This window comes from Onychomys torridus, chromosome 11, assembly GCF_903995425.1.
Source record: "Onychomys torridus chromosome 11, mOncTor1.1, whole genome shotgun sequence".
NCBI classification, from domain to species: Eukaryota; Metazoa; Chordata; class Mammalia; order Rodentia; family Cricetidae; genus Onychomys; species Onychomys torridus.
The window spans coordinates 23,050,995-23,077,753 of NC_050453.1; the positions used below are offsets into that span (position 1 = coordinate 23,050,995).

The 26,759-nt window shown below is 40.8% G+C and overlaps 1 protein-coding gene across 1 annotated transcript; it reads right to left on the minus strand.

Annotated features, from left to right (window-relative positions):
* Positions 1–1,946: 1,946 nt before the first annotated feature.
* Positions 1,947–25,079, minus strand: Cd48 (CD48 molecule). The gene is made up of 4 exons (XM_036202561.1): positions 24,939–25,079; positions 9,490–9,792; positions 6,398–6,661; positions 1,947–2,310 (listed from the first exon to the last, which is right to left on the minus strand). Exons 1-4 carry the CDS (start codon positions 25,012–25,014, stop codon positions 2,231–2,233), a joined length of 723 nt encoding a protein of 240 aa, XP_036058454.1. The 5' UTR covers positions 25,015–25,079; the 3' UTR covers positions 1,947–2,230.
* Positions 25,080–26,759: the final 1,680 nt, after the last annotated feature.

The window sequence follows — 26,759 nt, forward strand, 5'->3', positions numbered from 1 at the left end:
ACAGATTGACTCTCATATACTGATAGTGGGAGAATTCAACACCCCATTCTCACCAATGGACAGGTCATCCAGACAAAAACTAAACAGAGAAATGCTGGAGCTAATTGATCTATAAACCAAATGGACCTAAGAGATATTTACAGAACATTTCAACCAAGCACAAAAGAATATACCTCCTTCTCTGCACTTCATGGAACTTTCTTCAAAATTGACCACATACTCAGACACAAAGCAAGCCTCAAAAGATAGAAGAAAATTGAAATAACTCCTTGTATCCTCTCTGACTACCATGGATCAAAGCTGCATATCATCTCAACAACAGAAAGATTATAAACTCATGGAAACTTGAACAACTCAAAATTGAATGAAAAATAGACCAAGAAAGAAATTAAGAAAGAAATTAAAGACTTTCTATAATTGGGGGAGAAAGAACACACATCCAAACTTATTGATACAATTGAAGGTGGTTCTAAGAGGCAAGTTCCTAGTACTAAATGACTACATGAAGAAATTGGAGAGATCTCACACTGAAAGCTCTAGAAGGAAAAGAAGAAATCACACTGAAAAGGAGTAGATGGCAATAAATAATCAAACAGGGGAGAAATCAATAAAATATAAACAAGAGAACAATACAAAAAAATCAATGAAACAAAGAATTGGTTCTTTGAGAAAACCAGTAAAATAGACAAATCCTTATCCAAACTAACTAAAAGGCAAGAGAGAATATCTAAATTAACCAAATCAGAAATGAAAAAAGAAACATAACAGACACTGAGGAAATCATAAGGACATTTTTTAAAAGCCCACATTCCACCAAATTGGAAAACCTAAAAGAAAGGGATAATTTTCCTTTCTTTTAAAATTTTTTTCCTTTTGTTGAAAATAGACTCTTCTCATACAATATATCCTCACTAAAGTTTTCCCTCCCTCTACTCCTTCCAGTTTCTCCCTACTTCCCTTCCTCTCCAGATCCACTCCCTTTCTGTCCCATTAGAAAAGAAGAGGCTCCTAAGAGATAACAATCAAACATGACAAAATATAAGATAAAATAAAAACCATCACATCAAGGCTGGACAAGGCAACCCAACCAAAAGAAAAGAGCCCCAAGAGCAGGCACAGGAATAGGAGACCCACTCATTCATCCACTTAGGAGTTCCTTGAAAATACTAAGCTATAATGTGTATGCAAAGAAGCCTACCTGTGTAGGCTCTTTGCTTGCTGCTTCAGTCTCTGTGAGTTCATACTAGCCTTGCTTGGTTGATTCAGAGAGCCTTGTTCCTCTGGTGTCCTCCATCTCCTCTGGCTCTTATATACTTTCCACCTCCTCTTCCATGGGGTTCCCTGAACTCAGAGGGTAGGTATTTGATGGTGACATCCCATTTAATCTTTCTCTGTGTGTAGTAGCTGGCTGTAGGTCTCTTCATCTGTTCCTGTCTGCTGCCAGAGGAAACCTATCTAATGATGGCTGGGTAAGGAACCTATTTATGAGTATAGTGGACTATTATTAGGAGTCATTTATTGCGACTTAAAATAAAAGTAGTATTTTGTTTTACCCCGGGTATCTGGGCCATTAAGTCTCTGGCCCCTGGTCACTTAAGCAGTGTCAAGTGTGTGCTTCATGTCATGGGGTGGGCCTTACAACCACGTGCTGGGATTAAAGGCGTGTACCACCACCACCCGGCAAGGGTCTCTGATTCTTGTGTGTGAGCTTGGGGCTCTTTTCCTTTTTGGGGGTTGCCTTGTCCAACTTTAATGTGACATTTTTTGTTTTAGCTTATATTTTATTTTGTTATGTTTTGTTGTTACTTCTTAGAAGTATGGAGAAGTAGAGGGAGGGGAAACTGTAATTAAGATATATTGTACAAAAAAAGAATCGACTAAAAAAAGAAAGAAAAAAACAACAACATTAACATAATGTAGTCACATATTTTGGTAAAAAATCCATTTCTCTTTAATGAATGTTGGAAAACAAATAGGGTATATAAAATTAGATATTAACCACAATTTTTAAAAGGTTATTATAAAATCTTTGTAAAGGGGTGGACACACGGGTCAGAGGCACGACACTTTTGTAGCATGCACAAAGCCCTGGACTTAACACTAGGATGGTAAGAAAATGCAAATCTTCACAAATGTTCAACAACACAATTTCTTCTGTCCCAGAGCTGCTTTCCTGGTTAGGAGTACTGCTCGTGATGAAGGCAGGGTCTTGTGGCCTCGTAGTCTCATCTCAGGTCAGCAGGATGACATAAATGATGGGTACCATGACAACCAGCCAAGTTGCAATCCAGAGTACTCCAGAGGATTTGGCTGAAAGAAGAAAACCCCAGACACTTAGACCTTGATCACTGTGTTGAGAAGGGAGAGGAAGACTTCTCATAGGGGTTCTTCCCTGAACCTAATCCCAGCTGCCTAGGGAAATCTTCCTCCTTGCAAAAACTCAACCTCTTCAGATGTAAAGATGTTGGAAATTCCTTAAATGTCATTGGCTTGGCTGAATCCTGTGGAGGAAGTTTACCTTGACTTATCTGTAGGAGGAGGAAAGAGCCAATCCTATACACTGGAGGCCAATGAGATAAGGCCATGCCAGGTGTAGATAGATGGCCTTGAAAATGTGCATTGCTGAGTGTAGGGACAGAGGGACCTTGTCTCCTTGTTTCTCTACCTCAATAATCATTTGTACTAACTAGGAGGAAGATGGGAGAAGGGGACAGGAAAAAAAGGAAGACAGATCACAACGAAGGGAAAGAGAAGGAGAAGTGTGATCCCAGGAAAGGGAAAGAATGATAAGAATGAGACAGGAAATTGGAACACTTTCTAGGAAATTTCAACTGGTAAAAGAAAGTCAAGATTGGTTTAGACTTCCTCAAAAGGGGGAGGTGGCTTTATTTTCTCTGCGGTCACTCCCACTTTTAAAGGGACAGGATTATACCTCTTTCTTTTTCCAGGTCTCAGAATGTTGTATTGATAGGAAAATGGCCAGCCTAATTGTGATCTCATAACCCCATGTCTATTACGTTGGATCTGTAATGAGAGAGCACGTTAGGAGAGGATGAAAAGCCACGACCAGTCAGCTGAGATGAGAACAAGAACATCTAGGCCTATGTGCAGAAGCAGAGGCAAAGGAGCTAGCCCAGAAGACCAAGCCCTGAAAAACCCAGAATAGCAATGTCTTCAGGACCCAGGATCTCTGGTGAGAGGAAATTATGGAAGTTGCTATGGCCAGAATCTGGGCCTTGGTAACCCTAAGAACCTAGGCTCAGCCACTCATTGTTAATAATCCAATTAAAGAGACAAAGCAATAGTGAAAGCATAGTGGGGGTATATTAAAACTACATTGAGAAGAGGGAGAAATAGGTCCAGTAACATTGCCCACTACAATGTCTGCATTCAGGTTTTAATATTCATGAAGTTCAGGTTTGAATAGAAGGCAAGAGGTGTGCATAAGTTTGCTGTCTTAGTCAAAGTTGGTCTGATATGCCATTGTCCTGGTTTTAATCTCTCCTGCAAGGTGTTCTGACAAGTTGTCATAACTGTGTGAAATCTCTTCCCTGGAGCCATATCCTTCCTCTGGCTGGTGCCTGGCTTTATAGTCCCCACTTGTTTTATTATCAGAGCCTGTAGAAATTCTAATTTTCTGGGGTTGGGGGAGAGTCTGTTTTAGTCAGTGTTCTATTTCAGTGAAGAGACACAATGTCCATGACAACTCTTATGAAGGAAAGCATTTTAACTGGGACTTGCTTACAGTTTCAGAGGTTTGGTCCATTATCAGCACAGCAGGAAGCCTGGTGGCATGAAGGCAGACATGGTGCTGGAGAAGGAGCTAAGAGGCCTATATCTGGCTCAGAAAGAGATCTTGGGCCTGGCTTGAGCATTTGAAACCCCAAAGCCCACTCCCAGTGACATGTTTCCTCCAATAAGTCCACACCTCCTACAACAAGGCCACACCTCCTACAACAAGGCCACACCTCCTAATCCCTGTCAAGGAGTCCCACTCCCTAATGAGCAAGCATTCAAACATATGAGCCTGTGGGCACCATTCCTATCCAAACCACCACAGTGTCCATTGCTTTAATGGTCTAATCCAAATGGAAGGTAACATTATCTCTATTAGAATACCTTTATTCCTGTTACGATGGTTACATTTCTACCTTTCCCTACTCTTTGTTTTTATACCTCAGTCTTTTTTTTAGTTGAAAAAAATTTTTTTCATACAATATATTCTCTTTCCTCTCCTCCAGATCTTCCTTACCTCCTCACTCATCCAACCCCACACTTTCATTCTCTGTCTCTTTAGCAAACAAACAAACAAACCAGAATAAAACAAACAGGAAAAAAAGACAAAGAAAAAAATGAGAAACACATACACATGCAGACACATAACACCAGAAACCATAATATATAAAGGTAAAAAAACCATTATGAGATGAGTAAAAAATATTGCCCCAAATAAGACTGAATTCATTTTGTGTTGGCCATCTACTGCTGGGCATGGGCTGGCTGTCTAGTCTGGTTTGTATATTCAGTGAGGGATGGGGGCTCATGTCCATTTCTCCCTCTCAGTGCTGGGACCTTATCTGGCTTGGACCTGTGCAGGCCCTGTGCATGCTGCCATGGTCTCTATAGATTCACATGTGCATCTGTCCTGTTCTGTCTGGAAGGCACAGTTTCATTGGTGTCTTCCATCCCCACTGGATCTTATAATCTTTCTGCCTCCTCTTCTGCATAGCTCCCTGAGACCTGGTACACCTCAGTCTTGAGGTAAAATACACTTACATCTGAAATAAATATCACAAATAGAATCCAAGTAGGGGCTGCAGTCAGAAGACAGTGAGTGCCCCCTAATTGTGCATAAGAATAATTTCTCTATAACCCCTTGGCTTTAGTTGCTTTGGGAGAGATTGGTACATTGACTCCATTTTTATTGTTGGCATTGAGACAGGGTCTCACCATGAAGACTACACTGGCACCAAACAAATTTTATCCTTCTGCTTCAGTCTCTCAAGTGCTGGGATTAGATGAGCCAACATGCTCTACTTTCAACAGCTAATATTAAAATGACCTGTTCCCAAATGGATAGCACACATTTCTCTCTAGAATATCTTTACTCCTGCCAGGAAAGTGTCATGAACATGACATGGGTCACAGAAAAGCATCGTAACCATAGGTATGAGATGGTCTGAAGAAAAACGTGTATTATCAGGGCTGAAGGATGGCACTTTTAAATATGGAGGATGGGATGGCTAGCGTTCTGGAGATTATAAACAAATTCGTTAAGGGGTTCCCCCAGGTCCAGTTGTCTCCAGAGTTAGAGGAACCAAACCTAACTTAGATGTCATTAATTTACCATTAATGAACTACTGTTTACCGTTTGTGACTATTTTGCCAGGATTGTTAGGTAGGTTACATGTATCATTTATTTAGTCCTTGTAGCGTTGTAACTGGTTTGTCTTACATTTAAGAGAAACATAGCTGGGAGAAACTAAGCCACCTAGTTAGTCACTAAGTGACTATGATAGCTAAACTCAGCTGTCGACTTGGTGAGTTGTGGACTCACCAGGAGATGCACATCTGCGAGTGTCTGTTAAGGATGTTTCTAGGATAGTTAACTGAGGATTAGATCTGCACTGAATTGGGGCAGCAGCATCCCATAAGCTGGGAGATGGAAGATGAGAAAGGAGGAAGCCCACTGAGTACCACCACTCATCTCTCTGCTTCCCGACTGCGGACACGACACGACCAGCTATCTTACATTTCTGTTGCCATGCCTTCCCTGTCACAACGGGCTGAATTCTTACCCTTCTTCCCTTAAGTTGTTTTTGTATGGTATTTTATTATATCAACAATAAAAATAACTAATACAGAGACTATCTCAGGAGCGGCCTGAGGTGTGACTAACTCTAAAACCTAGGACTTCAGCGGCACCTGGTAGGTCTGAATTAAAGGGGCGTGATACTATGTGAACGGATGTTTCCAGGCAACCCAGAGAAATCTGAAATATGAAGCCTAGAGTTTGCCTTCCTACCGTTACCAAGGAGCGTAATACTGGTGCAGTCTCTTCCTTGCTTCTACTCACTAGCCTCTCTCTCACTCATCCACTTTTCCTTATTTCTTTGCCTGGACCACTCTCCCACTTCCCTACTTTCCCTAATTGTTCTGATATCTCAGGTGGTCCTCCAATCACTCAGGACTCAGCTTTTAGGAAAGATAAGATGAGCTGGGTGGTACGTGGCTGTAGAGCCGGGTAAAAGCCAGGTCTCTGAAACTCCAATGTCACCTTTGAGACTCTCCACCACATTCTCTGTCAGAAGGCAGAGTAGGAACCCCATATCTTTCTTCATTCAAAGGAAACCAATCACCATGTGCCCACTTCAGCTCCCTGGAAGATAATTCTTACCTGTACAAGGTGATGTGAAGTACATTGTGCTGTTTTTGCTGCTTACAGGGTTGCTGGCTTGGCAGGTGTAAGATGTAGACCAGTTATGGGCAGTGATAATGAGGTCAAGCACATTTCCTTGACCCTCTTTGGGGAGAGGTCTCATGTTGTCATACCAAGTGTAGTTAACATTCTGTCCCTCTACCTTACATGACAGCTTCAGATGACAAGACTCAGCCGAATCTTCAGTCTTCTCAAAATTTATGGAAGGCTTGGACACGGGATCTGAAAAAAGTTTGTTATGAGACAGTGAGCTTATGCATTTTGGGGACATTCACGATGCAAGGATTTGGCCAACAAATTACAAAGGCAAACAGGGAGGGGCTGTGGTTGCCATTCGAGGTGGTTATGGACAAGAGACTCCTACAGATGGAGCCAGGGAGCAACTTCGTCTTCACGAGGCTACCTTTTGGTGGTAATGTTAAGATAGATCCAGGAGGGGGAGCCAGAGTTCATTACATGCCATTAGGAACAAAGTGTGTGATGGTCATCTGTGAGCCAAGTGCTAATGGGGAGATCAGCTGGCTTCTGACTGTGTTTCCTAACTATCTGAGATACTCAGGGCCTGTTATCTAATAAAAGCCCACAGCCAGCAACCAGTGGGGGCCACTCTGAACCTGGAGTTCAGATTCAGGGAGAATTCTGAAGGGCCTCAACCTGCACATGGCAAAGCCCTTCACACTGTAATGAACAGGAGGCTTAGATCTATATATAAACCTGCCATCTTCGTCTCTGTTGTGAATCAGAAGCTCATAAAGAAAAATGGATTTGTTGATATAATGTCATTTTCTATATGACTTTCTAAGTACTTAGTAAACTCATTAAGTTTGCTTCATTCCTGCTCACCATGAATTCTTTCCTGTGGGGTAGTCAAGGATCCAGCTTTACCTGAGCAGAAATCCCCAAAGGGAAGGTGAACTCTTTAGGCCACTGGTGGCTGTTTAGTTATCTCTCACCCCAAACACACATTATGCCTGTGGCCATCTTAGAAATTGTAAAAAGCTAGGAGACAAAGGCTAGAACACATACATTTAACTGCAAAATAGACTAATTGGCCTTTTCCAGAGGAAAATGGAACCTGGACTTTGGGTTGTTTCTGAAACCCATTCTGTGCCAAGGAAAATGTTTTAAGCCCACCCATCTTGAAAGAGAAAAGATGTAGGGTTTCTACTCATTCTTGGCCTCATAGATTTCTTTGTTCCTAGCTCTGCCAGTGCAGCAGGGAGACACACCATAATACAGCCCTCTAAGGGAACCTTCATTTGGGTAAAGCTGGATCCTTGGTGACCTACAGAAAAGAATTCCATAATGAACCACAATGAAGCAAAGTTAATGAGTTTATTAAATATTTAGACGGAAGGTCACATAGCAAAAGACATTAAACAATCTAGGCAAACCAACCAACCATAAATAAATTTTTCTTTATGAGTTTCTGATTAGGCACTAAGCCAAGCACTGGTAGTTAAGTCATATTAATGGCCAGATTTGTAGATTCCTGAAGCTTGGGACTGAACTGGCCCTGTTCTCAGTCTTCCACCTCTCAGGCCTTCTTAGCTCTCTGGCACTCCTTTGAATTGCTGCTCTACAGAGTTCCTTAGAACAACTTCTCCTTTTTTGGTAAATGTACAAAAAGCTGGCTTCTGTCACTTCCCTCCATTAGGTAAGAACCTTACCTAATATGGACAGAGAGATATTAGTATCTTACACCATGGTGCCACAGCTGCTGAGTAACTGACCAGGGTTTTTAAAAGTGTTAATGGACACATAATAACTGTATGTATTTGTGGGATACTATGTGATAATTAAATATACACATGTAATAATTACTTTCGAGAAAATTAAGATTTGCCTCCTCAAATATTTATCATTTCTTTGTGTGGGGAATATTTGAGCTGTTCTTTCCCAGCTATTTTGAAGTACTGTGCTGTGGAACCCCAGAGAAAACTCCTCCTATTTAACTTTATGTTGGTTTTCATTATCCAACTTCTCCCCAGTGACTATGAAATCAACCTTCTTGGCTTCCACAAATGAGTGAGAATGTGGAGTGTTTGTCTTTCTGTACATAGTTATTTCACTGAACTGGAGCTTTGAACCCAGGTATGTCTGGCTCCAAAGATAATGCCCTAGTCTTATTTCCATATGAACTGGTTAGGCTGAAGCTGTAAGTAGAGATTTTTGACATACTCAATCTCATAGAACTCTTCTAGAGAACTGTCTCAACTTATATTTTTACTATCTTTTTTTTTTTCTATAAGTCTGATGCAGTCCGAGTTCAGAAAGAATTAAGGTACCTTCAAAACTAATTTAGGTTGCTTACAGGATGGAATGAAGGAACTAGAGAAGAAATAGTCTTTTTTGTTTTCAGTCTGGTAAGGTTTGTTTCTCCCTGTCTGTGATTCCTCAAAAGGGACTTACATTGAAGATTTGGTCACTAGTAGGCAGCACTTGTGGAAAGTGATTGGTTCAAAAAGTTATGATCTCATCAATTGACTGATTTACTGATGGATTAATAATTGAATGGGCTATGATAGAAAGTGGAAAGAGGGACCTAATTGAGAAATGAATCACTAGTAACATGTCTTTGAAAGATACATCATGTCCTTGGCCTTCATCCTAGTACCTCCTTCCCAGTGGCACTAGGTGAGCAGCTCTGCTCCATTCCCCCTTTCCCCCCCTCTGCCATGATGCTGTACCTCCCAGAGTTCCATAGTGATGGAGCCAATAAACCATGGATCATACAATCTCTGAAGCTGTGAGCCCAAATCAACCTTGGCTTGACTGAACCCTTTATCTGAGGATTTTGTCTTAGGAATGAAAAACTAACACAATTTCTCTTTAAATTTTAGACTCACTTACTTCAGAAGGACTTTAAATGGGTGACAATCAGCTTTGCTATCTGCTAGGTCTGACTCACTCGCAATTAGATATGTCTCTGGGAGAAATGAACTAAATGTGTCCTGATAGTCTCTTCTCCCTGTCCAACTCCCTCCCCAACTCCCAGTAGACCAGCAAGGTCCCTGAATAGGCACTTGTTCCTTGACTCCCAAACTCACCAAATACATCCAGGGTTATTATGTACTCTTCTTCAGTTTCACGTAACACTCTCATGTAGTATAAACCTTTGTCTTCTTTCCGAACATTAGAGATATGAAGTGCACCACTTGCATGGTCAAGTTCGACCCTGCCCTTAAATTCAGAATCGTAGATAGTATTTGTACCATCATATTCATATTCTAAAATCTTCTGTTTGGCAGTGTGAAGCCAGGTGAGACGTTTGTAGGATCCCAGATCTTTCTTGAGGACTTTCAGGGTTATGTTGCTGCCAGTTGGAGCATTTACCTCTAGTGGTGAACGATCTGCCAATGAAAGTCAGAGTGAGACTCACCCCGGAGAAGGCAGTGCTGTCCAATGGCCTAGCTTTTGCTTGAGCTGGTAGAAGAGGAAGAAGTTAGAAACTGAGAAACAGGGATGGGGCAGGCTGGAGCAGAACATATGGATTATAAACCCAATGTTTTGCTGTCATACAAAAAGACAAAGGACACTAAGATGATCCTGTTACTTTCTTGTTCATAGCCCCATCCCCCAGAGTCTTAAATACATTGGTTCCAAGTCATCTCCCTCTGTGGGCCTGTTTCCTATTTATTCAGTTTTATTCAATAAGCACATTAGTCATAGACATAGACATCATTATTATATAATAACACTCTAACAGAATTAATACACAAGTGTAAACTGAACATAAACACAAATCAGTCGGGGTTGAAGGTGTAGCTTAGTTGGTAGAGTGCTTTTCCAGTAGTCTTCAGGGCATATAGGTAAGAGGATCACAAGGTCAAGGTCCTCCTTGTCTACATAGTAAACTTGAGGCCAGCTTGGGATACATAAGACTCTGTCTTTAAAAAGTTAACATATGGGGCTGGAGAGATAGCTCAGAGGTTAAGAGCACTGGTTGCTCTTCCAGAGGTCCTGAGTTCAATTCCCAGCAATCACATGGTGACTCACAACTGTCTGTAATGAGATCTGGTGCCTTCTTCTGGCTTGCAGACATACATGCAGACAGAACACTGTATACATAATAAATAATTTTTTTAAAAAGTTAACATATAATGTCTTGTTACTACAGTAAAGACAAGGACAAGCTGGTGTGGGAATAAGCCACGGTATGGAGTATAGAATAGGGGATGGGGGAAAGCTGGGAAAATCTTTTTGAAGCAATGGCCACTAATGTGAGTTAGAAGATATTTAAAAGAGAATACTTGTTGAGAATCAAAAATTTCCTACAAGGCAACAGCCACCACACTATCCTAAAATCCAGAGAGGAAAAGAAACCAAGGAACAAAACACCCACTAACAAAGACAAGGCCGGATACCAACACCTAGAGCTACAATATTCCAAATCTCAGATGCCTAGATACCATTGTAAAAACATAACCAATGATAACCAGGACAATATGGCTCCAATAGAGCCCAGCAACCCTCTGACAGTGGACACTGAGGCACAATGAAAAGAACTTACCAGCCTTTATGAATGTGGTAAAATTCCTTAAAGAGGAAATGAACAAGTCCCTTGAAGAAATCTACATAAACACAAATGAAGAGTGGAAGGAAATGAATCAAACCGTTTAAGACCTGAAAGTAGAAATAGAATCAAGCCAAACTGTAGGAAATCAGGAAATGGAACATTTAGGAACTCGAATAGGAACCACAGAGGCAAGCTTCACCAGTGGACGATAAGAGACAGAGAGAATCTCAGACATCAAAGACATAAGTGGATACACCATTCAAAGAAAATATTAAATCTAAAATCTCCTGTACAAAACAACCAAGAAACCTGGAACACTACGAAAAGACCATTTCTAGGAATAATAGGAGTAGAGGTGGGAGAAGAAACATAGGTCAAAGGCCTATGAAATATTTTCATATTTCAGAAAAAGATTTTCAATGAAATCCTAGAGGAAAATTTCCCTAACCTAAAGAAAGAAATGCCTATCAAAGTATAAGAAGTCTACTGAATCCCAAATAGACTGGACCAGAAAAGGAAGCCCCACCCCTGCACATGATAATCAAAATGCTAAATATACAGAACAAAAAAGAATATTAAAATCTGCAAGGGGTAAAAGGCCAAGTAACCTATAAAGGTAGACATATTAGAATTACACCTGACTACTCTATGGAGACTTTAAAAGATAGAAGAGTTTGGACAGATGTGCTGCAGACTCTAAGAGACCACATACGCCATTCCTGACTAGTATACCTAGCAAAACTTTCAATATATATATTTATACTATAAGATACCCCATGATAGAACCAAATTTAATCAATATCTGTCTAAAAAATCCAGCCCTACGAAGGTGCTAGACAGAAAACTACAAACCAAAGAGGTTAATTATATTTAAAAAAAACCACAGGGAGTGAATAATCCCAGACAAGCAAAGTCAAAAGAAGGGAACCCTCACACACCCACACACACCACCACCACCAGCAGCAACAGCAGCAGCAACAGCAGCAATAACAATGAAATAATGGGAATCAACAAACATTGCTCATTGAAATCTCTCAATATCAATACATGGTCTCAATTCTCCAATTTAAAAAAAACCCACAAATTAATAGAAAGGGTACAAAAAAACAGGATCCATCCTTCTGCTGCATTCAACAAGCACACTTTAATATCAAGGCTAGGCATCAAATCAGGGTAAAGAGTTGGAGAAAGATATTCCAAGCAAATAGACTAAAGGAGCAAACTGGTATTGCCATTTTGATATCTAATAAAATAGATTCAACCCAAAACTTATCAGAAGAGATAGGGAAGGACACTACATACACATCAAAGGAAACATCCACCAAAAGGACATTGCAATTTTTAAAATCTATTCCCCAAACACAAGGGTACCCACATTTGTAAAAGAAACATTACTACAGTTTAAATCACACACTGACTCTTACACACTGATAGTGAGAGACTTCAACACCCCACTCTCACCAATAGACAGGTCATCAGGCAAAAACTAAACAGAAAAATGTTGGAACTAATTGATGTATAAACCAAATGGACCTAAGAGATATTTACAGAACATTTCAACCAAGCACAAAAGAATATACCTTCTTCTCTGTACCTCATGGAGTTTTCTCCAAAACTGACCACTACTCAGACACAAAGCGAGCCTCAAAAGATAGAAAAAATTGAAATAACTCCTTGTATCCTCTCTGACTACCATGGATTAAAGCTGGATATCAACAAAATCAGAAACAGCAGAAAGCTTACAAACTCATGGAACTGAACAACTCACAACTGAATGAAAAATAGACCAAGACAGAAATTAAGAAAGAAATTAAAGACTTTCTAGAATTGAATGAAAATGAATACACCCAAACTTATGGAATACAATTAAAGTGGTTCTAAGAGGCAAGTCTGTAGCACTAAGGGTCTACATGAAAAACTTGGAGCAATCTCATACTAGTATCATAACAGAACACCTGAAAACTTTAGAGCAAAAATAAGTAACCACACCTATTGGTAAAATTATTAAGGCCACTCCACGTAGTTAAAAGGGAGGTTTATTTAGTGGCGTAACTTACAAATGGAGGAATAGGTAGGTTGCAGGATCTGGGAAAGGTATGGCGCAGTCTAGCCGTGTTCTCTGGAGAACTCTGCTAGGTCCACCTCCAGCGTCCAGGGTCCTGGAACCAACAGAGCCCTGGCATCTGGAACTCAGGTCTTCAGCGTCCTCTCTCAGCCCTGTCTTGTAGGCGTGACCATTACCAAAGCCTCAATGTGGGTTGGAACTTCCAGGTCAAAGCTGGAATTGCTACCCACTACATCTCCCCCTTTTGTCTAAATAAGAAGGTTCTAACCTAAAACAAGATTATATACAAAGGGATGGTTATCAAATATTGTCCAGGAGTAATGAGGGATAATGATCTAGATAAGATGGAACTACAATCAATGTGAACAATATCAAGCAAGAAACACATACTAAAATCCAGAGAAGTCTAGAGTATGGGAAATGGCATGTCACAGAGATTATTCCAAAAGGTGCCCTATTCTAAAGAACCTGAATCTAATACTTAATATGTTCTATCTAAGATATTATATATATATATATATATATATATATATATATATATATATATATATATATATATATACTAAGTTGTAACTATAACTGTTAGTCTTCAATATCATCAAAGACCTGAGAAGGAATATAATGGTAATGGTACCTGAGAAATGAAAGATGGATGCAAGCAACTTTTGGGAATCTTGCAAGAGTAGACAGAGACAGCTGGCAGCCTGGACAGTCACCTAATGTTTCTCAGCATTGTTGGTGCATTCAAATTGGCTACAGGCCTAGAGTATCTGACAGACCATTTTCAGAAGCAGGAATTCTGAAAGACCATCTTACCCTGTCTTGGCAGAGTATAGTGGTCACTTTCCTTGTGTCCCACTTGTCCAGAAGGACAGCACTCGTATTGTCAGCAGTTGAGGCAAGGGCAGTTCTTTGTCCAGTAGGCCATTTTGTGCCAAGAAGACAAACTTCCAAATGGAAATGTCTTAGAAGCCCAACATTCTCTCAGGATCAAATTGGTGTTGTCAGGAGCAATTGTGTCTCACCTCAACAGAATTCTAAGTTATTTAAAAGACTTGTATGATAAAACCTCAAGTCATTGAGGAAAGAATATCAGAAGATGGAAAGATCTCCCATTCTAATGGATCTATAGGATTATCAGAGTAAAAATGGCCACCATGCCAGAAGCCATCTAGAGATTCATTGCAATCCTTATCAAAATTCCAACACAATTCTTTACAGATCATGAAAAGACAACTCTCACCTTTATATGTAAACCACACACACACACACACACACACACACACACACACACACACACATACACACACACTCTCCAACAGGATAGCTAAAACAATCCTGAATCAATAAAAGCTCTGTGGGAGGTATCACTAATCCCAATTTCACATTGTATTACAAGGCTAAAAACAGCATGGTATCAGCACAAAAACAGATATGTAGATCAATGGAATTGAACTGAAGACCCAGACATAAGTCCATATATTTATGGATACCTGATTTTTTTTTTAATAAAGAAGACAGACACAGACACACACACACACAGGGGGAAAAGACAACTTTTTCTACAAATGGTGCTGGCAAACTTGATATAGACATATAGAAGAACTCAAGGAGATCCATACTAATCACTCTGTGCAAAACTCAAGTCCAAATGGATGAAAGACCTCAACATAAAATCAGATACACTGAACCTAATAGAAGAGAAAGTGGGGAATAGCTTTGAACTCATTGGCACAATGAAAGGTGTTCTGTACTGAACACTGTTAGCACATGCACTAAGATCCACAATAAATAAATAAATAAATAAATAAATAAATAAATAAATAAATAAATATTAATAAATAATAAATAAAAATTGGGGTTGGGGATTTAGCTCAGTGGTAGAGCGCTTGCCTAGCAAGCACAAGGCCCTGGGTTTGATCCTCAGCTAAAAAAACAAAAAAACAAAAAACAAAAAAACAAGACAAAAAAACAAAACAAAAAAAACCCACCAAAAATAAATAAATAAATAAATAAATAAATAGGACCTCCCAAAACTGAGAAGCTCCTGCACAGCAAAGGACACTGTAACTTGGACAAAGTAGCAGCCCACACAGAATGGGAAATGAGTTTCACCAAATCCACATTCAACAGAGGACTAATATTCAAAATATATATAAAGAACTCAAGAAACTAGATTTAACCAACCCAATACTAAAATTAAAAAAAAAAAACAATAACAAAAAAACAGGGGACCAATCTAAATTGAGAATTCTCAATATAGAAAACTCAAATGACTGAAAAACACTTAAAGAAATGTTCAGCATCCTTAATCATTAGAAAATGCAAATCAAAACTACCTTGAGATTTTATTTTTACATCTGTTGGAATGGCTAAGATCAATAACACAAGTGATAGCTCATGCTGTCAGGAATGTGGAGTAAAGGGAACACTCATCCATTGCTGATGGGAGTGCAAACTTGCACAGCCACTATGGAAATAAATATGGTGGTTCCTTAGGAAGATGGGAATAAATCTACCTTAAGATCTGCTATAGCACTTATGGTAGTTTAAATGTAATTGGCTCCCATAATCTCATAGGCAGTGGTACTATTAGGAGGTGTGCCTTTGTTGGAGTGGGTATGGTCTTGTTAGAGAAAGTGTGTCACTGTGGGGACAGGCTTTGAGGTCTCCTATGCTCAGGATACTGCTCAGCATCTCAGCCAACTTCCTTTTGCCTGCAAGATGTAGGACTCTCAGCTACTTTTCTAGTACTATGTTTGCCTACAGGCCACCATGCTCCCCGCCATGATGATAATGGACTAAACCTCTGAAACTATAAGCAAGCCACCCCAATTAAATGTTTTCATTTATACAAGTTGCCATGGTCATGGTGTCTCTTTACAGCAATAAAAACCCTAAGACACCACTCTTGGGCGTATATCTAAAGGAGGCTTCATCCTACTACAGAGACACTGGCTCAGTCATGTTCATTGCTTCTCTATTCATAATAACCAGATATTAGAGACCCCCTAGATATCCTTCAACACAAGAATGGATTTTTTAAAAATGTAGTACATTCACACAATGAAGTATTATTCATCTGCTTAAAAAATGACATAATGAGGCTGGGCAGAGGTGGTGCATGCCTTTAATCCCAGCACTCGGGAGGCAGAGCTAGGCAGATCTCTGTGAGTTCGAGGCCAGCCCGGGCTACCAAGTGAGTTCCAGGAAAGGCACAAAGCTACATAGGGAAACCCTGTCTCGAAAAACCAAAAAAGTAAAAAATAAAAAATAAAAAATGACATAATGAATTTTGCAGGTAAATGGGTGGAACTAGAAAAAAATAATAATCCTGAGGGAAGTAACTCAGACCTAGAAAGACAAATATGTATGTAATTCATTTATATTAGCTATTATATCAATGATAACCAAGCTACAAGTCATAGAACCACAGAGGTCAGGTATCAAGTAAGGAACTAGGGAATACAGATAGATTTCCTTAGGAAATGGAAATAGAATAGATAGTTATGGATGGATGGTACAGCTGGCACAGGAGGACCAAGTAAGGAGGGAGAGGGAAAGAGGTCATAAGGGATGGAATATGGGGAAAGACACCTAAAATTAAGGACAATTTGAGGGGTATTATGGAAACCTAATAATGAGGGAGACAGGGTCCCAAATGGCCATCTCTTGTCACCAATGAAGCTTCCAGTGCCAGGATTAAGTTACATCAAATTGAGTTGTTGGTCAAAGTAGTCCAACTCATGGGAATTCCAAAACAACTTAGACTGTGGTCAAGACTATAAATTGCTTTCCACAAACTGACAGCAAGTTTCCATTGCTGAAAACAACACATACATAACTCATTGAACATGGAGAAGTCGAACTAGTACCTAAATAGAGCCTTCACCCCTGTCTGCTAGCATCTTTAGTACAGGAAGGTACTCTGCAGGCTACCAAAGGAGAAAAGTGAACACCAACCCAGCTACAAACCCTTGATCTACAATGGTGTCCTGCCTGCAAGATGTGCTAGGGCGATAGTAGCACAAAGCTTGTAGGAGTAACCAACCGATATCTGATTTAAGGTCCACTCCATGAGATGGAACCCATACCTGACTCTCCTTGGGTGACCAAGAACAAGAGACTATACAGCCCAGGAACTTTGAGTAAAACCAAATACTATTGTTCTAACAAAACAAAACAAAACAAAACAAAACAAAACAAAACAAAACACCTTTTCAATAAAATGACTTCTAAGGATGTTCTGCTATACTCATAGACCAGTGCCTTATTTAGCCATTATCAAAGAAGCTTCCTCCTGCAGGAGATGGGAACAAATACAGAGACCCACAACCACACATTATACAGAGTGAGAACTTTGGAATACTTAGTCCTAAATGGGGATATCTTTATCAAATCCTCCTGCTCAGTCCTCAAGGAACTCCATGCAAGAGGAGTTAGAAAGAATGTAAGAGCCAGAGAGGATGGAGGACACCAAGAAAACAAGGTTCTTAAAATCAACATGATCAAAGCTCATATGATTTCAGAGAGATGAGGCGGCACGCACAGGGCCTGTGTGGGTGTGCAAGTCCTCTGTGTATGAATTACATTTTCCAGTTTAGTGTTTTTATGAGATTCCTGAGTATGTGAACAAATGTATCTTTGATTCTTGTATGTTCTCGTGAGCTCTTTTCCTTTGATGTTTTTTGTCTTGTCCAATTTAATGTGCTAGCTTTTAATCTTATTATATTTTATTTTGTTGTATTTTATTATTATCTCTTAGAAGCCTGTTTGTTTCCTAACAAGAGACAGAAAGGGAGTGGATCCAGTTAGAATGGGTGATGGAGAGGAACTAGAAAGAGTAGAGGGATGGGAAACCCTATTTTCAACAAAAGGAAAAATAATTAAATGTAATAACTGAATATGTTATACAGCATATTAGGTAGTGATGATTGCTATGAAAAAAGAGAAAGCAGGGTTTTGAATACAGGTGGAGAGTTAGATCAAGGGGATATCATGCATAAGGGGATGAGTTTGTTGCATCTGAGCAAAAGCTTCAAGGAGAGAAAACTTAACAGACATTTCCTGTGACAGTGATTTAGGTACTGCAAAGGCCTGTGGTGTGGAGTGAAGAAGGAGAATGGGTAAAGAAAGGGGGTAGTGGAAGGGTGGAAGATAATCAGTAAAAGCATTTTTCCTTTAGTTATAATGTTCTAATTTTGCTATAAAAAATCCAACCAGGTACAGTAACCTGTACTAGGGAGGTTGAGGCAGGAAGATCAGGAGTTTGGAACCAGCCCGGCTATATAGTGGATTTCAGGCTATCCTGGGCTACATAGCAAGAGCCTCTCAAAAGAAAAACAGAAAATTAATTATATTAATAGTGATAAAATAAAACAAAAATTTTTAATTATCTTTAAAAATTCCCTGTAAAATGGCTTATCTTAGCATAGGTATTTACATTGTTCATAAAAGCAAATCATTAGAAAGTAAGAAAGTGCAGATAATTTTCATAAAGTATTATCTGAGAAAGTTTGGTTTCAAGGCAGAATTACTATAAAGTGATGTCATCGAAGGAGTTCCCAAGTTAGTCATTTCTGTGTTGCTGTGATAAAGTGCCATAACCAAAAGTAACTTGGGAGGCAGAGTAAAGCCTGTGACTCTGAAGTCACAGTCCATCACTAAGGGAAGTCAGAACAGGAACTGAAGGCAGGAAGCTGGAGGCAGGAACTGAAGCAGAAACCATGGAGGATTGCTACTTACTGACTTGCTCAGCCTGCTTTCTTATCCAATTCAGTGCTTCCTGTCAGCATCGGCTCGGCCCACCCACAATAATCATTAATCAAGAAATGGCCTATGGATGCAGGCATTTTCCTCAATTGAGGTTTGTCTTCCTGGATAACTCTAGCTTATATCACCTGACAAAAACCTGACCAAGACTATCCCTTATGTCCTTGTAGGTGCCCTAACCGTGTCTCTATGTACCAACAGGGTTATTAAATAGCAAAATCAACACATGCAATGGGACCATTTGTTTCCAGTCCAACAGCATAGCCTCCTCATCACTTTCATGCTGGGTGACTTCAGATTGGTGGGTATTTTGGAATCCGCCTAAGAGGAACTAGAATTGGGGAATATTTAGCTTCAGCTCAAAAGAGCATGTTTACATGGTTCATAGACTTTTCTATGAGAGGTATTGCCATCCACATAGACAAACAAATGATGCCCTGGAATATCCCCTCTGCCCACTGTAACATCTCACCTGCCATGTCCCTGCTACATAGCAAGAGGATTGTATCTACCATCATCAAGAGCCTCCTCTTCAACTACCAAAAGATAAAAGCATCTATAGCCTCAGAGCTTTCAAAATTCATTCAACCTTTCATTTCAGCCCACCTATCCATTCAACAAACATTTGTTGAGAACTTACCTGTTAAGTCACAAAGCAGGCTCCAAAATGGCAGTCCTACTGATAATGTCCTAAGATGATGACTAGGGCCCAACCCAGGTGATCAGAAGAACTCTTACCAGGTAAACTGAAACCTAAACTCAGCACGCCCCAGACACCTTGTGATTTGGGTCTCTGAAAGGAAAGAGTTATTTCCTTTCTCTGTCCCTAATAGTAAACTACTGTAAGCAAAGTGTACCTAGTTCCCAGGTAACTCAAACAGCCAGTGTCCCCTAGAGACTCCCACCCTGCTGCCTGTCATATAAATTCTGTTTGTTTTCCTGCCCAATCATTGCTCTCTACTCTCTGAGACATTTGTCTCACATTAAGCTTTCTCTACACTTGGAGTGGTCTAATTTGGTGGTTTCACTCCACTTGCTTAAACTGATGCCCTGTCTTTTTACCTATGCAGATGCACCTAGACACTTGTTTCCAAGTTGCTTCTGATTGGTCTAGTCCATATTTTACTCTATCTCTCACAGAATCATTTCAGTCAGATAGTGTAAACTGCATGCCCTGATACCTCTGGGCTTTGATAGCAATGCATGCAGGTGCCTGGCCTATTAGAACACATAGCATAAGAGAATATTCCCACCAGGCTTTTTGTCTTAGCTGTTTTTAGATAAAGTGTCATGTAACCTAGGTTGACCTCAAACTCACTATGTAGTCAAAGATGACCTTTAATGACAGATTCTCTTGCCTTAGCTTCCCAAATGCTGGGATAACAGCAATGTGCCACCATGTCCAGAATTTTAAGTCTTTGGCTATACATTCCACATTTGCTCTCATTCTTATTTCCACATGATTTTAATATGTGGCTTCAATCAGTGATTTACTATTGATATTTTGATATTTGGGGCCAATGATACACATTTTTAGTAAAGGAGGAGTCTGTTCTGTGATTCTAAGAATCTAGGGTTCTGAGTAACCCTGGTCTCTGCCCATCAGACACTAGTAGCATTTCCTCATTAGGGACAACCAAAAGTGCCTCAGGCATTGGGACAAAAGTTCCCCACCCTCATCCATGAAGAACTAACTTAAGTCATCTATGATAGCCTCTCAGACAAGTCAGATGTACACTCACGAGATGGAAAAGCTCGTGATATGATGACAGAGGAAAATGAGCCCTTTGCCTTTCCCATGTGGGAGAGTGGTGAGAAGTCATGAACAGGATGTTGCATCTTCCTCCTCAACCATCTGCCTGTAACAATTCTAAAAGGGCTGACCTAGGCACTGGGTGTGGCTGCTCGAAAAAACAAGGAAGTGGTCTGTGGGTGGCTAAAGTCTTGCTGTACTTTCTTAATGGCTACGGTTATTTATTTATTTTTTTTAGAAGAGACAAGAGTAAAGGGAATGACGGCCGTTGGTTTTAATGTAATACAACAAAGTAGTTGGTGGTGTGTCTTAAGACAAAGTAGCAGAATTTTCTTGAAGCTTATAATAGAGATAGAATTCACCCTGCCTCTGTCCATCCATGTCACTGTCTGTTAGAAAAGCATAATTATATCTGTTGTGATAGCATATGACTGTATCCCAGCACTTGAAAGTTTGACTCAATAAAAACATGAGTTCAAGGCTATACTGTGCTACATGGTGAGCCCTTTAAATCACACACACACACACACACACACACACACACACACACACACACACAGGGGAGAGGTCATAATCTCATACGAAGGCATTACTCAGAAAAAAAAGAAAATGTTCTAAAGAAGAAATTTTGATTACTAAAACCACAAATCTTGTATTTTTAGCAAAATTCTTGAAGAAGAAATGGAGATGAGTCTTGAAGGCACTTGGAGCTCTCTGATGAGACCAAACATTTAACAAGCCTATATAAACCCATTTAGGAACTAATTTGGCAGTAGATATTAAGAGTCTAGATTTAGGTCTTGGTGACAATACCCAGGGTGATCTTTTCTGAGACAGGGAGTATAATGAGTTTAGTAAGATGACTTGACATGGATTCTGAATGTAGAAAGGAGAAACAGAAACCAGCCATCCTTTCAAGGTATTACAGTGTGATTGGGAATGAGGCCAGAGCATGTGAAAAGACAACGAAGGTGAAGAGAGGTTTCCATTTTGTTTGCTTGATTTAGGGACTGAAATGGCTTAAATTTGTTGTTCAATTCAAGGTTCTCTAGAATCACAGAACTGATAGAATGATTTATTAGATAGGGGATTTATTATAGTGGCTCACAGGCTGTAGACCAGCTAGTCCAACAATGGCTGTCTCCTGACAGAGAGCCCAAGAACCCAGTAGTTACTCAGTTCATGAGGGTGAATCCTCAACTGGTCTTTAGCATACAACAAGAATCCTGAGGGTTGGGGATTTAGCTCAGTGGTAGAGCACTTGCCTAGCAAGTGCAAGGCCCTGGGTTTGATCCTCAGCTCTTAAAAAAAAATCCTGAAGAAGTAGGCTCTGATATCAGTGAAGGAATGGACTTGCCAGCAAAAGTGAGGGCTAGCAGGCAAAGAGGCAAAGCTTCCTCCTTCCTTGTCCTCTATACAGGCTGCTATGAGAAGGTGGGGCCGCATTTAGGGTGGCTCTTCCTAACTCTGATGATCCAATGAACTAATAATAGCATCCAGCATTCAAAGATGATGGGGGCAAGATTCATTTAAAATGAGATGAACACAGGCTAGGTGAGGGCAGGCAGGCGGTGACTGCAAAAGGATGTATGGACTTCATGCTCAAAATCTGAGCTCGCTCTCATTTGCCATAGCAGCTATTGAGGCATTTCACACTAAAAAAAAAAAAAAAAAAGTGAAACAAACATAACTACTTTTGAAAATTTACACAAATAGCAGTATTCAAAATCAGTTAGGTACAGAGAACGGACCAAAAAGAGCAGTTAGGGCTGGTCAACACCAGAAAGTGGTTGTTTGGTCCACTTAGAAAGACAATGGTAGATGGACTAGCATGTATCTGGTTGTGAAAAGCAAAGGAAAGAAAAGGACTGGGAATAACTGCTAGAATTCTAGCTTGAGAAACTGAACAAATGGACGTGCTATTAATCAAGACAGATACCAATGAAAGAATAGAAAAGTTGGGAAGGAGAGAAACTATGGAAGGGCTTTTGTTTTTAGTTGAGTTTTTTTTGTTCCTGCTTGTTTAAGACAGGACCTTTCTATTATGTAGCCCTGGCCATCCTGGAACTTGTTTTATGTACCATGCCGGCCTGGAACTCACAGAGATCCACCTGAGTGCTGAGATTAACAGCATGTACCACCACACTTGGGTATGGGAATTTTTATTTTAAGTTGGAGTGGAGGACATAGCTCAGTGATAGAACATTTGACTGTCAGAAGCCATATTCCCCAAATTTTCATTTTCAATACCCCTCCCATCAGTAAATGTGTTTCTGGTCCTTTCCCCTTGAGGTATGGTGGTCCAAATCTGTAATCCCAGCAGTTGGGAAGTGGAGGCAGTAAGATTGGGAATTCAAGGTTGTTCTCAGCTACACAGCAAACATGAGGCCAGCCTGGGTTACAAGAGACCCTGTCTCAAAAGAACAATAACAATTGTGTGCCCTCTTCTTGAAGCTGGATAGGTCTTCATGACTGCCTTAGTGAACAGAATACCGAGGTGTGACTTGCAAAGCTAGGTGAGTAATAACAGGCACTATTGGCTGGTTTGCTTTTACTGACCGTAGGAGGCACTACAGTTAGACACTGACCATATGAATGAAAATCCCTTTCAAGTGACCCTAGGCTCCACCATGGCCCTGCTACAAGTAAGAGAGCCTCCTTAAATAAAAAGTACCTAGTAGAACCCACCTCCAACTCATGAGTAAAATTAGTTGTAGCTATTATTTTTGGCACTAGTGCTTTGGGGGCTTGTTAAACAGCTATATAAAAAAAAGTCAGAACAAAAATGGTGAGTCAAATTTTGAACACAGATCTTGAAAGTCTAGAGTAGACAGTTGTTTTTTTTTTTGTTTTTTTTTTTTTTTTTTTTTTTTTTAAGAAGAACAGAAATTCATATCCGAGGCACCGGCAAGAGTTTGGGGCCTGAGAGTTCATTTATGTGTATCCCCCGACTCCCATCTGCTTCAGGCTGCAAGTGTGACCTCGGTGCATCTTCACATTTTAAAACCGAGTCTGGGGCTGGAGAGATGGCTCAGTGGTTAAGAGCACTGACTGCTCTTCCAGAGGTTCTGAGTTCAATTCCCAGCACCCACATGGTGGCTCACAACCATCTGTAATTCGACCTGGCAACCTCTTCTGTACACACAATAGATAAATACATCTTAAAAACAAAACAAAACAAAAACCGAGTCTGACTGGAAGTTCCTCAGAGACACAGAAAGTATGATATCATGTCCATTTTAGAGGAGAGGAAAAATTTTAAAAGCCCTACAAGATGGAGTCCAGGCAGAAAAGAGCTCTTCTAGTTCCCAATATAATGCCATTTCCAGTGCACCCTTCTACCTGTAGGGAGGGAGCAAAATGCCACTCAGGAGCGGAGGACACTCTGAGTCAGCTCCTTGAAATGGATAACCTAGGGAACCCCGAGGACAGATGAAGGAAGAGTTGTAAAGAGTGCTTCTCAAACTGTGCCCTGAAGACAAACATTACAAGAGAAGAAGCTAGTCAAACACTCATCAAGTTAAGGACATTTGGACCCAGAGGAAGCTGTTGAAGTCATTCCTTCATTTATTTCACAGTTATTTACTGAGTACATGCCGTGCTCCCAGCACTGTGTCTGAGCAGCAGGATAGATAGAAACAAGTAAGTCATAAGCTACAATCTAAACCCCAGGATTCCCAGGAGGAAAATGCATGAAAATGGAAGCCCATGGTGAGGCAGGATGAGCTCAGGGTGTACAGAATTCCAGACAGAAAGGCCTAGAGTTAAGAAGGATGCTTCTTTCTAGGCAAATAACAAAGTTAAGTTCAGTCACTTGGCATCAGTCAACTTTCCTCCACACAGGGCTAGCTCATCTACCTAAGACTTGCACACCATCACAGTCTATAATGCTCCATACTCTTGTTCATTTTATTCCTTTTTACCCATGGAGCTGAGGTTTGGATCTGTCTCTGACACAGTCATTTACCTCTTATTTTAGCTCAGGGCAGGACCCCTTACATAAACAAAGTTCCCAACACCCAACAGGACACATTGCTTCTGAACATAAAACACGGCAACTAAACAATGCAGCACCCCTCAGCCGAGAGCTTCTCTTACTTAAAAATATGTTCTGTAATTTCACAGACCAACAGCCACGAGTTACAGCACCGAGGGCCTACTTCCCCATCTCCCTGCGTCCTGTTTCTCATGACCCCTGGTGAAAAGAAAATGGGGCCTGATTTTCCAGAGGTAAAGAATGCTCCCCGGCCTTCCCAGAGCCCTGCTGCCAGCATGGAAGCACCCTGCCCAAGAGCCCACCCATTTCCAGAGTTGAGCTATGTCCCATCTCCCCTTTCCTGGCTGGCCATGCCTTCATTGCACAACCACAGGCAGATTTGTTGGAAACTACCTTGGAGTCCCGTTATCAGAGGCAGGAGCAGCAGCGGCAGGACTGGGCACCATTCCTGTTTTCTGAGGTAGCACATGCTACTTTGCAAAGCTTCCCAGGAACGCTGGAGACAAATGTGAGAGAAGGCAAGGCACCTTTCCCCAGAAGCAGGAAGTTGTATGAGGTGGTTTCTTTTTTTCTTCAGACACCATAGCAACAGCTGTGTGGGAGGATCTATTCCCTTCAGCAGCCCCTGGCTGTTCTGAAACTTGTTTGTAACCAAGCTGACCTAGAACTCACAGAAATATGCTTGCCTCTGCTTCCTGAGTGCTGGGAATGAAAGGTGTGCACCACCTGGCTGGAGAATCAGGAGTACCTTGAATCCATCCTGACGGGCTACCCACTCAGAAAGCCCAACAGAAGCTGTGAACTTTCTCCTCACACAAAAAGCACCGTTTTTTAATATGGTATATATTACTATACCTTTGATTCTTAAAACTCAATCATTAGATTCAGTCAGGAGCTAAGACATAGAGGTGCCCATCCAAGCATGGGTGGCCAGAAAGTCTATGAGACCAGACGCATTGTTGGTTTTAACTCAGCACTGTGTTATTCATTAAGTGACACTGTTACCATGCGAGAAAGGCCGCAAGGCATGACAAAACCCACTATAAGAGTTTTATTAGGAGGAGAGAGGGACAGGACAGAGTGTGTGGTCAGGCATGCTGAAAAGACATGTGCAGAGATGGGGGTGGGGAGAGAAGAGAGGGGAGGAGTCTGTGATCTGCTTCTTATGGATTCCCCTGCACATGCGCATATGGACTTACAGAGCTACACGTGCACACAGATTGCGTGATCACGCTGCACACAAATTACACGATCACTCTGCGCATGGATTATATAGAATGTAAGGCCTCTTATTTGGCTACTGAACTGCACATGTGCAGTCATGTAGCTGGGGGAATGGCCAGGAATTCCAACATCCATACCATAGTCCTGTTTTTTTCCTGCCTACTTGTCTTCTTCTCTCAGGGTTAATTCATGGTGTTAAATTTCAAATTCTCCCCCACTGGACATCATCAGGAGTGATTCCTTGGCTTGAAAGAATGAATTTCTTCTCTCCTTTGTGGTCTCAGATGTTTTGAGCCCATTTCTCATTCTAATTTATTGAGTCTAAATAAACCATTTTCTCACCTAAGACAGTATGGGAGACTTAAGAGGTGAGTCATAGTCCCTGAGATAACATATCTGAAATCATTTCAGAAGTGAAGATATTTCTGATTATCAGAATGGAAGTGATCAATAAGATGGCTTCTCTTCATCCTGTGAACTCTGCAGCCATCATCCCAAGAAGTCAGCAGGAGGAGATACCAGACCAACTCATTACCTGGCATTGGACATGATGTCCCGCTATCTTGATCACACTGGAGACCTGTGAGGTGGTCATGGCAGGCATCAATACTTGCACCTTATTGAAACCTTATCATGTTTCATGTATAGTGAACTCCCCATGTAGTCTCCACATGCAGAGAGATGTCAACATTATGAGTCTGGCCCACACCTTCCAGAGATCAGTCCAGGTCAGCCTCCAGCCTTCTTTCTTATGTTTCTTTGCACTGTGCCTGCTGTTTTCTCTGCCCGTCCAACAGCGTGGGAGACAACAAAGCTTTGAACTAGAACAGAAGGTATGGCAGAACAAATGACAAAGTTTTAAAGTGGATTTAGGCAGGGAAGGGATCAAACCTCAAGAAGGAACTGAAGAAGAGGAGGTAGGGTGAAATGAGAGCGTGAGCAGGGTACAAGAAAGAAGCTGGGTGTGCTTGGTCCCGCCCTTGGGTTTCT